Source organism: Sinocyclocheilus rhinocerous, unplaced genomic scaffold (genome assembly GCF_001515625.1).
Source record: "Sinocyclocheilus rhinocerous isolate Xijiao unplaced genomic scaffold, SAMN03320098_v1.1 scaffold421, whole genome shotgun sequence".
Classification (NCBI taxonomy): Eukaryota; Metazoa; Chordata; class Actinopteri; order Cypriniformes; family Cyprinidae; genus Sinocyclocheilus; species Sinocyclocheilus rhinocerous.
The window spans coordinates 26,598-43,835 of NW_015656177.1; the positions used below are offsets into that span (position 1 = coordinate 26,598).

Genomic DNA, 17,238 nt, shown 5'->3' on the forward strand with positions numbered 1-17,238 from the left:
TAAAGTGCATTAAGTACAAAATTAGTTGTTCCAATTTAGCAGACTTTAAGTATACCAGTTTAGTATTCTAAAAGTACATTTGCAGGGTATTTTTATTAAGTACATAAATATGTAAATGTATTTGTAGTATACTTAGCATGAAATAGATGTATTTCAAATGCATTTTAGTATATTTATTTTTCACTAGGGAAAGCATGCCTGTAAAACTGAGGGTGGACAAGGCTGGGATTCAATCCATAGTGCACACCACCCACGATCAGCATCAAATCTTTTCTGAAAATAAATAAGATGCTAAGCTAATTACAGGTCCTCCAAGTCCACTCTGACAGTTGCTAAGACTATACACAAATCAGTGTTATCAGGCTGTTCTGCTAAGACACAACTAATTACATCTTTTCACTTTATGTCCTGGCCAGTTTTGCCATTGTAGCTCCTCTTTTATCCTTCCATGGGCTCATTTGCACATTTCATCTTCAGAAAGCAACAGGCTGCACTATGCTTTGACATATACCACCATTAGAAAGACAAATGAAAGGAACTATTTCTTCATGGGTCATAAGTCTTTTCACAAGTGAACATGTTTTATGGCCTTGGCTTGCATTATTGAATAATATATGGAAAGTATAAGCAGAAACAATGGCCACTATAGGAAGCTTATCCTGTGGGTACTGGCTCTTGTGCCCCATGAACTCAATTTATCATGTGTAAAGAAGATTCACGGAGGAGCAAGTAACATCAAGATCTTTCTTTTACTACAATATAATGTACATACATCAAGAAGTAGCATTCAATGTGGAGCAGCAGAAAAGACTTGCATGATTTGGGTCGTATTATGCATTACCACTACAAATGAATGAATGATGAATGATGCATTTATGTAATTATGCAAATGTCCACCATGCATGTTAAGCAGTCTTGCCTTGTGAGTTTATTATGCATGGAAACCTTCATTATATTTTATGTAATTGAGTGAGCAAACAAAAGCGAGAAATAGTTTCTGCTCACAAAATGTTCAAATAGCACTCATAAGTGCACAATAAGAATTTTCAGAGACATATAATCAAAGAGCAATTCCCGTTATACATGACATTTTTGGCAAAAACATGAAATGTAACTCCTCAGAAAAAGTGTTATTTGAGATTGGGAAATCCACTTATACTTACAGGCATGACAAAAAAGGACCTGCATTTTTGGAAAGCAGTAAACTATAAAGTTAAAACCGTGCTACCATAAACACATTGTCATCTTTAAAATTAATGAGGGAAAAACACTGTTGTGGGCATGATATCTCTTTGTTACAAACATGACAGTTCTGAAAGTGGCACCAACATGACAAAGAGAAACTAAACTGGGGTCTAAATGCTTGGAAACCACCAGACTATGAGACACTGGTACTCTATCCATTTAGACTTCACAAATTCTACAATTAAAAATGAAACCACAAAATGGTCTAACACAATTACTAAACCACAAAATGCTGCAGTTTACAATATAGTATGCTTTCACTGCTTCTGTCAGAGCAAAGTGGAATCTGTTGAAAACAACTAGAACCACCTTATGGAAATTTAAACTGTAACCACAACGAATGATGGTGTCAGTAATTAGGTCAATGCCAATCAGCTAATGAAACAGTTGCAACACGTTGAATGCACATATTTAAAGTTTATAGTGTGCACTTGTCCAACAAATACTACAGGCTCTTCAAGCTGTTCCCTAATGAACAGGACATTCAAAGCTCCTCTTGTGTGTGAGAGGAAATAAATGAGAATGCTAGAAATGCACTTGTATTATTGATATTCATGTTGAACAGTCAAATATTCTCATTTGAATTACTTTGGAAAATAAATTTGATTATACTGGGGGGAAAAAAACACAAATCTTGATTTTCTGATTCATCCAAGGAGTCATAGGGAGTGTCCTTTTATTGGTGTGAACAATGTGAGCATTCAGCAATAGCTTCCTCTAAATCTGTCAACACACTACCAACTCACAGCCAAGTCTTGTCCTCAGATTGATCAACTACAAATTAACACAGTTATGCATTGTGTCTTTATTATAGTCTCATTATAAAGATCATAAACCTTCATTGGGAAGTTAAACAGACTTATACAGTACCTGTCAAACATTATATTCAAAAATCTTATAAATGCCTGATATTATTTTTAAGGGAGGTTGTCAGTTGTTTAGTTGCAGATGCATTTCATCATTTTATCAATTGTTGATAAAACAGATACCTCTTATTCCATTTATACTAGAGACTTCACTTAGCAGTCTTCCTTCCCACACTGACAGCTCCATGCAATACAATATTTCTGTTCATAATATAACAAGACTAAATATCTATGTCTACTCAAACAACCTCGGTCAGGAAAACAGAAAATGTTTTCCACGAATGCATAAGCCACTAGGGCTTTGACAGACTATGTCTTAAGTGAAGCCTGACTGCTCACAACAATATGAAAATCCACAGACATAGCCAAAGCTTTTCCTCCTGTGCCATCAAGAAGATCCTCCACCTCTCAGACTGTCTCCTGCTCTCTAATCAATACTGCATTCTTTCCACTCTGTTGCACTCAGATTATCTGTCAGATACACATAACGCATGGTTCCAAAAGTAGGCCGTCTCTTTCTTACAGCATCCTTTTTTTATGAAGACATAGGCAGATTTTACAAAGTGATTTTACCTGACACAACCCCCCACCCTTTCATTTGAGGACCAGTGTAGTTACCAACCTCCATTATGATTGTACGGCCCTTACACAAAGGAAAACTGGAGATTCAATTGAGTGGACAGCTCAAAATCTTTATGGACTTGTGAACTAACAAACGTACATTACCATCATGTCGATAAATAAAAGGCCAGTTGTAACGACCAAATAACATATGATGTTAGTCGTCCTTTATAGATAAAGGCCTTTCATCTATCTGTGAATAACATCTCCATCCTAATTGCTTTCCAGAAGTATAAGAAGGAAGCTAAACTCCCCCTACAGCAGGTAAAAAAGCAGAATACAGAATAAAGAACACCATTCTCTTGAGAACATACATTACTGTTCAAAAGTTTGGCCATAATAAGAAAAAAAATAAATGAATACTTTTATTCAGTAAAGACACATGAAATTGATCAGAAGTGACAGTAAATACATTTATAACATTATAAAAGATTATTTTAAATAATGCTGTTCTTTTGAACTTTCTATTTATCAAAGTAATTTCAAAAATTAACACTGTTTCCACAAAATAAAAATGTATTTTGAAGAATGTTGGTAACCAAACAGTCGGGAAAAAAGGTAACACTTTATTTTAGGGTCTCTTAACTAGTTGCTTATTAGCATGCATATTACTAGAATATTAGCCACTAATTAGTACTAATTAAGCACATATTAATGCCTTATTCTACATGACCTTATTCTACATCCCTAATCCTACTCAATACCTAAACTTAACAACTATCTTACTAATTATTAATAAGCAGCAAATTAGGAATTTATCGAGGGAATAGTTGTAGTTAATAGTGAATAAGTGTTCCCTATGCTAAAGTGTTACCGGAAAAAATATTATGGAAGTCAATGGGGACCAGCAACTGTTTGGTTACCCAAATTCTTCAAAATATCTTCTTTTGTGTTCAGCAGAAGAAAGAAATTCATATGGTTCTGGAAAAACTTTACGGTGAGTAAATGATGACAGAATTTTCATTTTTGGTTGAACTATCCCTTTAAGCATTACAACTGTTTCCAAAATGTATATAAATAAGAAATGTTTCTTCAGCACCAAATCAGCATATTAGAATGATTTTTGAAGGATCATGTGACACTGGAGAAATGGCTGCTGAAAATTCAGCTTTGCCATCACAAGAATAAATTACATTTTGAAATATATTAAAATAGAAAACAGTCATTTTAAATTGTAATAGATTTCACAATATTACTGTTTCTACTGTATTTTTGTTCAAATAAACGTATCCTTGGGCAAGCAAGCATAAAAGACTTCTTTCAAATACAATAACAAATCTTACCAACCCCAAAGGGGAGCATTCTTATAGGTAACATTTATGAAATGTTTTTTCCTCCTATGGGATGTGTCAGGCCCACATTGCAAAACTCAGGAATAGTGCACAAGCAGACGACCGTATGCTTCAGTCCATAAAGGCTTTTTGTGTTCACAGCTTGTGTTCCAAAGCTCATAAAGTCATTACATGGCTGAAAACAGATGACAAAAATTCATTTAAATTGAAAACGTGGCCAAACTTGCCTGAAGATATGGCCAGCCTAAAAGAGACAAAACTGGCATGGCTGTAATGCCACTGTCGGGGAGCAAGCAAAGGATTCCATTTAGATGTTGCCTGACAGTGAAATTGCTTTCGCCTCCATTAGTCACCTGACCTTGTTTTGCCTATGTATTTCCAAATAAGACCCCTCTCTGCTGCACAAGCTGGCAGAGGGAAACTTTATCAGTGCGCCAAGCTCTATCTCACTGGTGGGGCTCCATTAACTCTGCGACTGGGCTTTCGCACACCTTCCTCCCAAACCTCCATCCGCCTTTAAATGACTGCATTGCTTTCGTAGGTGAACTAGGCTGCTCTCTATACCAATGCCAGTAAAAAAGAATCACGGACATCTTGTCGTTGACCCTTGATGCAAAAGTGCTTATGCTTAGTGACGGTCTATTCAAAATTGAATTGTCTGCACAATGGACATGGGCATAGTTATAAATATATATAGGCCAAATGACGATAACAGAAAAAGTCATAATAGTAATTGTGGAATTATTTATCTTAACAGAATGAAAAAAGGCCTATTTATAGATGACTTGTCCCCTGATTCTATTTTCCAAGCCAGCTTGTAGCTTTGACCTTATTGTTCATTAATGCATGAAGATGGTTTCTCACCCGTCCCTGGTTCCTCCCTCTGCTGCCTTTGTATTCAGGTAGCACAGGTTGGTGAAGCTTATTTAAAAAATAAATAAAAAAACAGGTTCTTATCACGATTCGCATTTAAGATGCAAATTTGATACAAATAATAAAAGCTAAAGCATTTTTGCATATTCCATTTAATAAGGCGTTTCATCATAAAATATTATGCTCTGTGATTTTGGTTGCTTGTTCAAACAAAACAAACAAACAAAAAATGTGTAGGAAGATTTAGACATGAGGGTGAGAATAATAAACACTTGAGAATATAATCAGACTGAGCCATCTGCCATCACTGAGAAATACCATGGGATGAACTCACTCATTTCTTGTCGGTTACAGCTTATAACCTCAGGTTGTTGTTGTTGTTTTCTTGCCCATTGGAGAAATGTGCCCCTTACTACAGGAATAAATATGTCTAAAAATTGTGACAGTATTTTATTAGTTTTAACGGCACTGATAATCTTGCAATCGTCAGGCAGTGACCATCAATGGGAGGGCAGGGATTGGACGGTGCTTATCTCTGGCTGGACAGGTTATGTGAAACCTCTGGTTAGATATGAGATTACTGCTAAAACATATGCTGTAAGAAGACAAGTTCTTATCTTTAACCAACATATATGTTTACCCCACAAGAAATCCTGGCAACCAGCAAACTCATAGCAGGAAAAATTGAAAGATTTGAATGTTTTTATAACCCACTATTATACCCCAACAACACTGAATGAGATTACAAGCACTGTAGAAAAACACCAAGTGAGCGGAAATATTGTCATTATGTCAGGAGATGACAGATGTGATTACATGAATTCATAGGACTAAAAGCTCTATCACTTAGTAATATGCCAAAAAGATCCATAATAAGATTTATGCATTACTGCACAATGCTTTGGCTGCATCATACAGTAAGTGTTCATAAAATAAATCAAATTCTTAAATCAAATTGGCTCTACAGTGCACTGAGCTTTGTAAGCAACCTCTGGTAGCAATAGTTCAAACTACACAAGCACCAAAGGGATGTAAGCATACAGGGGCTAGTCTACTGATGTGAAGAGTCAATCTAACACTCATGAAAGGTAGCTCTAACAAGTGTGGCATGACAATAAAGCTATAGACCTCTTCAATCCATAGAGGAGAACAAACAGCTTTGAAGAGAGCCAGAGAGCCATGAAAAGCCAAATCACTCGGCCTTATAACTTCATAAAGCGACTAAAATTAATGAATATGCCTTCTTTTTTTTATGTTCTTTGCCATTTGTTTTAATAGTTAAATGCAAATTTCTCATTCACTCAAGCAGACAAGTATGTTTGCTTTTCAGAGCAATGCTGTTTTGTATTTATATAACTGCATAACTGTCACACCTGCAGCCACCCATAAAAGGAGCTTGATTATTATTGCAAAGGATGAATCAGCCTATGAACATCAACAGCAGAGTGGAAAGCAGAGTTTGAGCCCTTTGAACAAAAGAGATGGATTGAAAAATGGAAGATTATTGAAGTCTTTCTTTTCTCCCAGGCATGAATCCATTGTGCTGAAACTCCAGGATGTTTCGATACTATCGGGTCACTTGTACTCCCGCGCTGTACAAAAAAAAAAAGGCTTGACAGACAAAAGACCAGGATACAGTGCTAGAGCTTCTTAATGGAATTCTACTCTATTCAACAGGACTATCGTATTCTCTCAGCCTGACTCTAAGAGAGAATAGAGATCAACTAATCAAAGTGGGCTGTCAGTGTGCCTTCATTTATGTTTGACTGATGAAGGCAAATAAGTAACGATTGATCGTACACTATAAAATGTTATTAATCTGTGATTCAATAAAATGCTGGAATGACAGAAACGGACACAGAATTGTTTCAAAACTCATATTAGCCACAGCAGATACGTTTTAGTGGTCTCAGAATAATAATAAATCTCATTCTGGTTTATTTTCCTGCCTTGTAGTCTATCCCAAAATGCTACAAATACTATTAATTCCATTTATTATTTTTATTAATGTAATTTATCAGAAAGTATAAACTCTATTAAGAATGAAGCTCTTCAAAATGGTTAAAAATGGTTAAACTCATGTTTGCTGTAGTGCTAGAATTAAATGTCATTTTTTTATAAAAATCTGAGGGCATCTACAGGATAAGTGCGCTTTTTTTATTCACTAATGAAAAATGGCCTCTAATGGACGGAGGGTCAGGTAATAACTGCAAATTCTCATAGAAAAGAGGAATAATGACAAATGAATGTACAAACCTCAGAGAGCAGACAGAGAAAAAGGAGGGGAGCTTTCTCTGCCATTACCTGAGTCATTCACACAGGAACAGAGAGAGCAGAAAAGAAGCAGTGATAGAAAGCTGAGAGAGTGTGTGGGCGCATCCATAGAGTTGATTAGTAAACCCATTAGGACCGAGAAAGATTGTCATTGTATAAGACTCCCCAGTGAAATATGCTGGGTCAGCTGTGGCTGAATATTGGACGTTTTTACTTGTTACCATGGAAGAACAGCTTCTGCATATCAAATGTCTAGTCCATATAACCATTATTTTAAAACTAATGTCTAGCACTAAAAATACCTGTATAATTGGAAACATGCATGGGGCACTTTAGAAAATATATGACAACAATAAAAAATATATATCAAAGCAAGTGGAATTTATCTTAGCGCAAACACTTTTCAAGCAAAACATTTCACATCAAAGTTCAAATTATGAAACAATAGTTGAATTATTTTTTAGACCAACTGGTCACTGCAAAAACAGCAAAAAAAGTTCAGAGAAAAGGTGTAAAATCACATTTGCAGATCACACTTGGTTTGACATTTTATCTAATGCAGTTCAATTTATTTATTTTAAGTGTGGCTTAAATGTCCAAAACTATCTAAATACTTTTGGGGGTTATGTTACATCACCCTTTCTCTGTATGCAAAGTTATCTATATGTGATGACTCTTACATTTAAATTTAAATGTATTAATTCAGTAGACGCTTTTATCCAAAATGAATTATAAAAGAGGTAGTAAGATGGCGCCGACGCTGATGGCTTCCTCCGTGGTGTGCTCCGCAGTTCCTTTCGGAAAGGAAAATCTAGTAACTGCTGTTGTTGGATTACTTCAGGGAAACTGATTACTTTAGTAAAAATGTTATGTATCTAAAAAAATAATCAAACAATGTTTTTATATTGTTATATGCCAACTCTACATTTATTTCAGGGTTTCTGCAGGATTTTTAAGCTGAAATTTAAGACCTTTTTTAAGACCTGCACAAATAAATTTAATACCATACGAGCGGGGTATGGCAATGCCTATAGTACCATATTAAACTGTAAAATTACTGTAAAAAGCATAATTTACAGTTCAGATACCAGTTTTCACAAAAACAAAAAGTTTTACAAATGATCAACTTTACATTTCAGCCTTTAAACCATTTTTAAGAAAATGGATGAGTCAAAAGTATTAATTATTAACTTAAACAATTATTATGAATAAATTGTTATATAAATTAAATAACATAAATTAGGGGTGTGAAATATTGACAAAAAATTATATTTTCTGGGATTTTATCGATAACGATAATTAGACGATATTTCACTGAGTGTTATTGTACTGGTATTTTAAGGACTACCATGGACAGCTGACTCCTGAATTTTTTATATTCTTCATATTCTACGTGGTCAGTTCACAGCAGTGATATAAATTAATCTTTTCCAACAAGTTTTATGGGCATTTTTACCATTAAGCCATTTTTTCTAAAAGTGTGCATGATCTTTTGAGTTAAATTCTTGCATTTGGGCTTTTACCAAGCAAATGAAATCAGTATCAACAGTATTCATCTTTGCAATACAGAGAAAACACAGAAGCTACATCTGAAGTGGCATTTAAATGCAATTACACACTGTTTAATGCAGCTCTGAGGGACATGGAATACTTTAACCTGCAGTTACAAATGCATAAATAATGTTTTGATATTTTAAACATGAAACATTCAAAACTGATGTTTGAAATTATTGAAAAAATTAAAAGATAATTTAAATGTGAAGTTAAAACCGCCAGTAGGTGGCAGCAAGTCACTGTTAATAAGTGAGTCGTTGCAATTGAACCGAATCATTTAAACGGTTGATTCATTCAGGAACGAAACACTGTCATGTTGCTCAGAGACGCAAAACAGTGCTGTGGCTTTGTTTGGTATGATTTTTGTTGGCGAAATAGAGCAAAAGCAGGCAATATGGTGTCTAAAACGTAAGTCTCTTAATATTAACTTCTTGTTTGGATATAAATATATACATTGCCTGCCCCCATATCTTGAATTATGTGATAATTCTAAATGCATTTTAATAGACTGATTCATGCAGTGAAAGTAGGCACTCTAAATGCGTACGTGCACTAGTTTAACCTATTTTAACTTACTAGACTTCATCACGTAATGTATGCATGCACTCTGTAGGTGTGTTTTGTTTGCTTTTCGCAATATACTCGATAATGTCAAATCGCACATTGTTAAAACAACAATTACGATATTAAGGCAGACCATTCATATCGCACACACCTATACTGTTGTAGATTTTTATAATGTATTGTTTTCTTATCGATCTACCAGTTCACATTTAAAGGTCCGCGTGTTTGCAGTGTAAAAACATGGGTGGATTTTCGCATTTGTCTGAACTCTGATCAAAACAAGTTTTATTGAAATTGCACATTCATTCTCTGCTAGCAGGAGGCGCATTTGGTAGAAATATAACCGTTTCCCCGGTAACGGCAGAACACAAAGCAGCGCAGCACCGGACTTTGAACGTGCAGCACTCATGTTTCATAGCCTTTTGAAGTTTAATCGTCACGTTGAGCCATATCGCAATTCTGGTCTTTCCGTCCCCAAATTTAAGACCTCTTGAAATCATAATTAAGACTTTCTTGTACAATTTAAGCCTTTTTAAGGCCTTAAATGTGATACAACTAAATGTAAGACTTTTTAAGACTTTAAGACCCCACGGAAACCCTGTATTTTCTGCATTTGTGTAGGTGTGTTTCTTAGTGTCACAAATGTCAAGTGTCATCTTCTCTTGGAGTGTGTGACTGACAGAGAGCCCTCTGTTTGTCACTCTTTCGTTACAGCTGCATATTAAAATCAAATTAAGCAGCTGGCCTGAAGCATTTGAAAAGCAGGCCCAGTAGAGGCTAATAATACACCACTGAGTTATCACCTCACATGCACACACACATCTCCCCAAGGACCAGCCTACTGCCATATCAGCAACAGTGATAACTACATAAAATGAATCAGTAACAGGGATTTTATAAATGTGTGTAGTAAAAATAATGATATGCATTTGTGCACACATTACCTTTTAAGTGTAGCTGTAGCATTTTGTGCACTTGAATAAAGCTCATTCTGATTCTGATTCTGATTCTGATAAATGAGGAAAATAATGTGATTCATTCTAAGGAAGTAGCAACATAAGAAGTGCTACAATGCAAAGTTCCAATATTTTTGGAGCTATAGATTGCGTATCAACAGGATTCACTCAAGTGCTCATGAAAAAGATGAATTTGTACGGTTCAGTCCTCTGTCAAATAATGACCAGCACCAGAGAGGAAAAGTAGCAGCTCACTGATTGCCATGGTTGCCAGTAATTAATGACCATCTGGTCAAGGTGGATACATTGCGCTGTAGGCTAAATGTAATGTTTGATGGTAAACATGAAGACTTTAATGTAGTACAAATGTTTCAGCAACAGATCTTGATAAAACCACTAATGGTGTGCATAATTGTGGTTTGCATTTAAAACTAAAACCATAACAGAGACATGCTCTATTATGTATTATAGCTACATAATGATTTCTGGCATGTGAAGACATTTCTACTTAACTTCTCTCAGCTACCCATATACCTATCTGGACAGATACAACTTCTAGTGCAATATTAGTTATTAGAGAAAGAAATAATAGATCACAAGATTTTCTGCTCAAAAATTTGTGGTGGTCACAATGACTCATCTCTTATCTGCCGTGAGAATATTTCTTCAGATGAGTTTGAGCTCAAGGTGTATAAAGCAGTAGTGAAGAGGGTATCAGCTTTGAGCCTGAGCTGATGTGTCATTGTAAATGAGATGGCCATGCCAACATCTCAGAGTGAACCACTGACAGATATTGTGAGCGAGAGTGGGCAGACTGCAGATTTTGTATGTGTTCAACATCGCAAAGTCATGATGTTTCTAAGTTAAACTATGGTAGATTTAAAATCCAATCAAAACCTGTTTCAGAACTAAAGTGAGCTTCTCTATAAGACATACATATTTGACCCAATATTTGTGTGTGCTGTGTATTTTTTTGGCTATTAAATAATAGCATCTATAGAATAGCTAATGTAAAATCAGTTGTGTATCAATTCTCCCATGTACAATCAGTCAGTTATTATAACTGTAGGATACTGCCTTAGAAGGATGCTGCTTATGTAAACAGTAATTCACTAGGTTCTGTAACAGCGCAACAGAGTCTGCCATCTGTAATGCCTGAATTTGTCACAAACATCTGAAGTTCAATCAATAGGATTGTTAGAATTGTTATCCCAAGTATACAACCGTGTACTCACTGATGTGTACAGATGGCCTTCTCCATTCATGGCAATGTACAAGCCCGTCTTCACAGACTGAATAGCAACGACCCGAAGGCCCACAGGGATAAGGTTGAACAACGCTGTAAAGACAATACGGGGGTTAACAAACATGACTTTCCCATCAATTCAAAATTCAACAAATTATATCTAAAAAAATAACTGAGGAATTACTGTCAAATTTGAAAATTAAAACAAAACTATTACAATTTTTGAAGAAATGTGAGTATGTGGTTGCTATGGTGCTTTTGAATGTTGCAATGCAGTTCTAAGAGTGATTAGGATGTAGAACAAACCTCTAACCCTAATAATAATAGCAAACATCACTAAAATGGAATTAGAATGATAAACAATGGGCTTCAAATCTCAACCCATAAATTGAACACGGGCCACACTCCACAGAGTGCAAAAACAGGGATAGTGTGAAGCATAAAAACTGATACACAGAAATTGAATGGAGGCCTCATATTATGTAGAATAATTGTTTTTATGCCCAGTGGGCAGCAACAGAAGCCTGGCGCTACAAGCTGGAGCATAGAAGGCTTGCGATTGGAGGCAGTAGTAGTGCGTGGCAGATTTAATGGATCTTTTGTTGCTGGAGCAGCTCTTCGGTCTTGTTAGGTAATGGCCATTGTTTGTACTGGAGGGGAGAAACAGCCTAGCTGGTGACACTAAGTGCATCAAAAGGGGTGATTTAAACCTACAGCTCCCCAAGGACCAGCCTACTGCCATATCAGCAACAGTGATAACTACATAAAATGAATCAGTAACAGGCATTTTATAAATGTGTGTAGTAAAAATAATGATATGCATTTGTGCACACATTACCTTTTAAGTGTAGCTGTAGCATTTTGTGCACTTGAAATATCAAGCAGGTGTCATTCCTTCTGAAACATGTTCATATTTTGATTATTATGTGCAATAATGATGAAATTAGAGGGAACTCACAAGAATTACTACTGTCATCCTTAGTCCCATCAAGAGATCCATCTGGGTTCATTTGCAAGTAGTATCCCTGCCTGCAATATAACCTGGTCACTATACCCTTGAGCTGGGGATCTGTGGAGAAAGACAGAAAACACTCAATAATCAACAAACTTTTTTGGATTAACTACAGTCTATAGACATTACAAATGTAAACCTAAGTTTATGTAATCTTCCAATACATGTAAAGAGAATGATGTAAAGTTATATTCCACACAAAAATGAAAATTCTGTCATCATTTATTCACCTTCATGTCATTCCAACCCTGTATGCATTTCTTTCTTGTACAGAACACAAAAGACGATATTCTGGAGAACACTATGAACCAAATAACACTGGAGCCCATTGACTTCCATTGTATGGACAAAACATCTTCTTTAATGTTCCACAGAACAAAGAAAGTGCTGTGCATTTACTTTAATATGAAGTAGACTCCATAGAGCCCTCTTTAGCCGGGCCTGATAAAGATTTGTCTTAACCATCTGGTGTCAAATTTCATACAAAACAAATTATTTCCTAATAATAATAATAATAATAATCTAAAGCATATTGTTACATTAATGTGATGACATAACTGTAAAGCAGAACAGTAGAAGATATAAAGATAATTATAAGTTGATATCAACAGGGAGCTTAACAGAAAAATCAGTGAGGTAACCAGACAAGTGATCTCACTCTTCACATGAACAGTTTGAGTAGCACTGTAATCTGATTGCTAAACAGAAGGGGATGGTTTTATGATTACAATTTGTTGTGCACAAATTGTCATAGGTCTGTTTTTGGACAGAATTTAACTGGATTTTAGGATGTCATACTATAGTAAAAATTAGGATAAAGGAAAGGGTGTCCACTCCTGTGTTCCTTTTGACTTCTTACTTACAGCAGTAAGAGAAACAGATTTTTCACATGCGAGTGGAGATCTAAAGGAAATAACAAACCAAATCAGGTTCTATCAAAACACTGTCCTTTATTTCAGAGTTCATACACGCATACACATGTTACAGCTACACTGTTTTTTGAGTTGTGTTTACTCAAAAGTATCGCTAATGGAATATCAAATGTGTGCATACTAGACGGTTGTAAGGTCTCTGTCTTGTGAAACAGGCCCCCATAAGCTGTGGATTCACCACGTGAATTATGAAACAGAAATATTACAGAAGGAGCTAAAGATCTCCCCCCTATCAGCCATCATGAGGTATCTATACCAACCACCCCCAGCACATGACTCCAATAATAAAAACTGATACACAGAAATTGAATGGAGGCCTCATATTATGTAGAATAATTGTTTTTATGCCCAGTGGGCAGCAACAGAAGCCTGGCGCTACAAGCTGGAGCATAGAAGGCTTGCGATTGGAGGCAGTAGTAGTGCGTGGCAGATTTAATGGATCTTTTGTTGCTGGAGCAGCTCTTCGGTCTTGTTAGGTAATGGCCATTGTTTGTACTGGAGGGGAGAAACAGCCTAGCTGGTGACACTAAGTGCATCAAAAGGGGTGATTTAAACCTACAGTGTAATGAACTCAATTCAACTCACTGGTAATTGGCAGAGCTCCCGGAGTGCTTGAATGAAAATTATTTCAGAAAAGCCCTGGTCTGGAAGACTCTGGTGTGGCAAAATATGAGTGGGACGGTTACATCAAAGTGAGTTTCTGGAAGTGCTCCACGGGCACACTGGAACAGATTCTTAGAAGGGAACAAAATGGACTTTGCATCCTTGCCTTCCAAAGAGAGCATGATATTAAATGCTATTTCATTTTTTTTCTTCGCCCCTGTTTCTCTCCATCTCTCTATCTATATTTGGCTTTGCAACTTACAGAATTTATAGTGGAATTTATTTTTAAGATAGCACAAGTATTTTCACACAAAATCAAATTATTAAATAATAGATGAAAAACAAAGATGTTAGTTCAAAGAAAGGGTCTCAAATTATTTGTTTGCTGATCACATTTGGTTTGACATTTTGTTGTCTAATTTATTCATTTTAAGTGTGCCTTATTTGTTCAAAACTGTCCAAATTCTTTTTGGAGTATATCTACGTTTGGGTTTACAACTATAATTCTATAAAAAAAAAAAAATATACCAATGAGTGCAACTATTATATACAGCAGGAAAAGGATGAGTAATTTAATCACACCCTCGGGCTTGCAGAACAACAGACCTAAAGGAACAGTGATAATGTGATTCTATATATACAGCGTGACGCCACATGACCCATGGAACATCTGCTTCCTGCCACTGTCTGAAACCCTTACAAACTTCTCTTACAACAAAAGAAACGGAACCTTGCATGACGATTTTAAAAGATAAATCGTTTAAAAACTCATAAGTAGTGAAAATGTATCCACTGTATGTGTTATGCCGTATATATATATTTGATGTGTTTATTGGAATCTATGATATTTTAATATTTGCCTTATAACTCTTTTTTAGCAGACAAAGCATTTAATATGTGTGTAAGATATGTGAAGTTTAGTATCGGGTGAGAGCTTGTTTTATTCACAGACAGAAGGTGTGAGTGAAAAATTGATATTCGGCATCATTTTCCGGTGATGATATTTTTATAAGAAGTTCTTAAAAAAAACTTGCAGAAATACTCGCCACAAACAGCATGTGATTCATGCATGAGCTAGAAATAAAATTAATGATTAATTCCCTTATAGAATTAACGACTTAAATTACAGTTAAGTCCCTACACGGTGCTAATTCAAAAAGACACAACAGCAGTCTGCACTGTTGGAACGCATCTAAATACAGTAGACACGTGGTGGAGGAGCGTTCAAAAGCAGAACCAAGCATTCACACCAAATTATCTCATTCCAAGTCTTCTGAAACATTACACAGGAACATGCGTCGCTTCAAGATTGACATCAATAATTGTGTCTTCAAATCAATCACAATGTACCAAATCTGAATATGCAGCTAAATTTGTATTTCACAACAGAAAGTCATAAAAGTTTGGAACGACATGAAGGAGAGTAAATGATGAAAGAATATGCATTTTGGTATATGCATTATCTCTTTAAGTTTGTAAATGTAGTATGTGCAAATTGTAAAACGATAGTGTGAAACAAAAAAATAAATAAATGAAAAAGCATACTACTGTTGGTTGTTTAACTCTGGGGAGGCTGTGTTGTGCTTTAGCAAACACTGCTCGAGGGTAATCACATAAATAGATGCGAGTGACACCAATTTCATGAGACAGGAAGGAAAAACAGGAGAATTTCTCATTTGGCTATAAGGGTCTCCTGTGATACACTTAACCAGCCTTGCTGTGCTTAACTTCAGGATGGTAAACAAATAACTGCCTTGTCATATTGATGTAGGTACAATGCTGCTGTTTACCATTGGCCTGCTGCCCTGGATTTGCCTGCGTTAGGCTAGACGAAACTGGCACATCAAAGGTGGAGAGAGAAATAAAAAGAGAGGGTGAGAGAAAAGAACAAAAGGAGGAAGGAGAGGGTGAGTTTAAAGGGAAAGATATATACAAAGAATGCTGATCACAGTGGTGCTTTATGATATCTGCCTCCACCTACACAGTGATGCTGCTGAGACAGCATCTTAAGATGCTTAAAGACAACAAAAAGCTCCCCAGCATTTACTTACAAAAAAAAAAAAAAAAAAGAACAATCAAAGAGATGGGCATGAGCTACAGTTCCATATGCATCCCCAAATGTACGCTTGCAATATTTATTGGATGTAAGGAAAATTAAATTTGTACAAAATATAAGTAAGTTTTGCCCATGCAAAACTCACCACCATGAGATGCCTGAATGTTGCTACATGTAGTTGTAAAATTGTTCAGACTCTTTTTGTAACATGTTGCTATGCATTTGCTAAGGTGTTCTGGGTAGTTCCCAAGGCGCTGATAAGTGGTTGCTTTTTGTTGTTTTGCATCTTGCTATGTAATATCTTTGCTAGGGTGATATAGCAGGTTGCTGGACCAAGTCAAAGGGCCAACCTTCGAGTGTCTATGATATTCTGGTCTCTAAATATGGCTTAGTTCCCTCATTTAATATAAGGCTATTATGGGACATTTTTTTTTCAACTGTTTTATTGTCCACCAGGAAAAAATCATGGAAAAGTAATAGCACAACTCTCTTCAACAAGCCATCTAATTTTAAGTATAACTGTAGCACAAATGGTACAAGACAAGTTTTGAAACGTATCTCAAGCAAAATCAATCTAAATAAATGGCATCCAGGAAATCAATTAAGTACATCATTAACATAGCATAAAAACATACATCTCTCACTCCCTCTATCCATATAATTACTTACTAGGAATGTTTACTCATTCTGATGTCTTTTCAAAACAGTTTTGGAGTTAATATTTTGAGAAATGCATTTATTTACATGCAATGAAATTCAATGGGCTTCAGTGTTATTTTACCCCAAAATTCTTCAAAATACCTTCTTTTGTGATCAACAGAAGAACAAAATTCATGCAGGTTTAAAATTACATGAGGGTGAGGAAATGTTGACAGAAGTTTCATTATTTTGGAGGACTATCCCTTATAATCGTATATAATATTATCTTTACCAACGCTTTGCCACACTGAGTATTTAGAATCAAGCATTGTGACATCTGAAAATGCAATAAATATATTTTTTAAAGATGATTGACGTTCATAACATCCATCCTGATAAAAGGTTAGCAGCAGGTGCATGGTTGTGTGTGTTTGGTGGAGAGAGAGACAGAAGGAGACAGGTCGAGGTAGCTATCATCAGACAGACGGGGAGGGAGGGGGGGGGG

At 35.8% G+C, this 17,238-nt stretch overlaps 1 protein-coding gene across 1 annotated transcript in view; it reads right to left on the bottom strand.

Moving 5' to 3' along the window:
• The window catches only part of LOC107719797 (fibroblast growth factor 14-like), a 43,951-nt gene that overhangs the window by 20,121 nt on the left and 6,592 nt on the right, over positions 1 to 17,238 (bottom strand). The window contains exons 2-3 of the mRNA XM_016527313.1: positions 12,450 to 12,560; positions 11,481 to 11,584 (exon numbers count right to left, since the gene is read on the bottom strand). Of these exons, the coding sequence (XP_016382799.1) occupies positions 11,481 to 11,584; positions 12,450 to 12,560 (215 nt within the window). The remainder of the gene's footprint in view (positions 1 to 11,480; positions 11,585 to 12,449; positions 12,561 to 17,238) is intronic.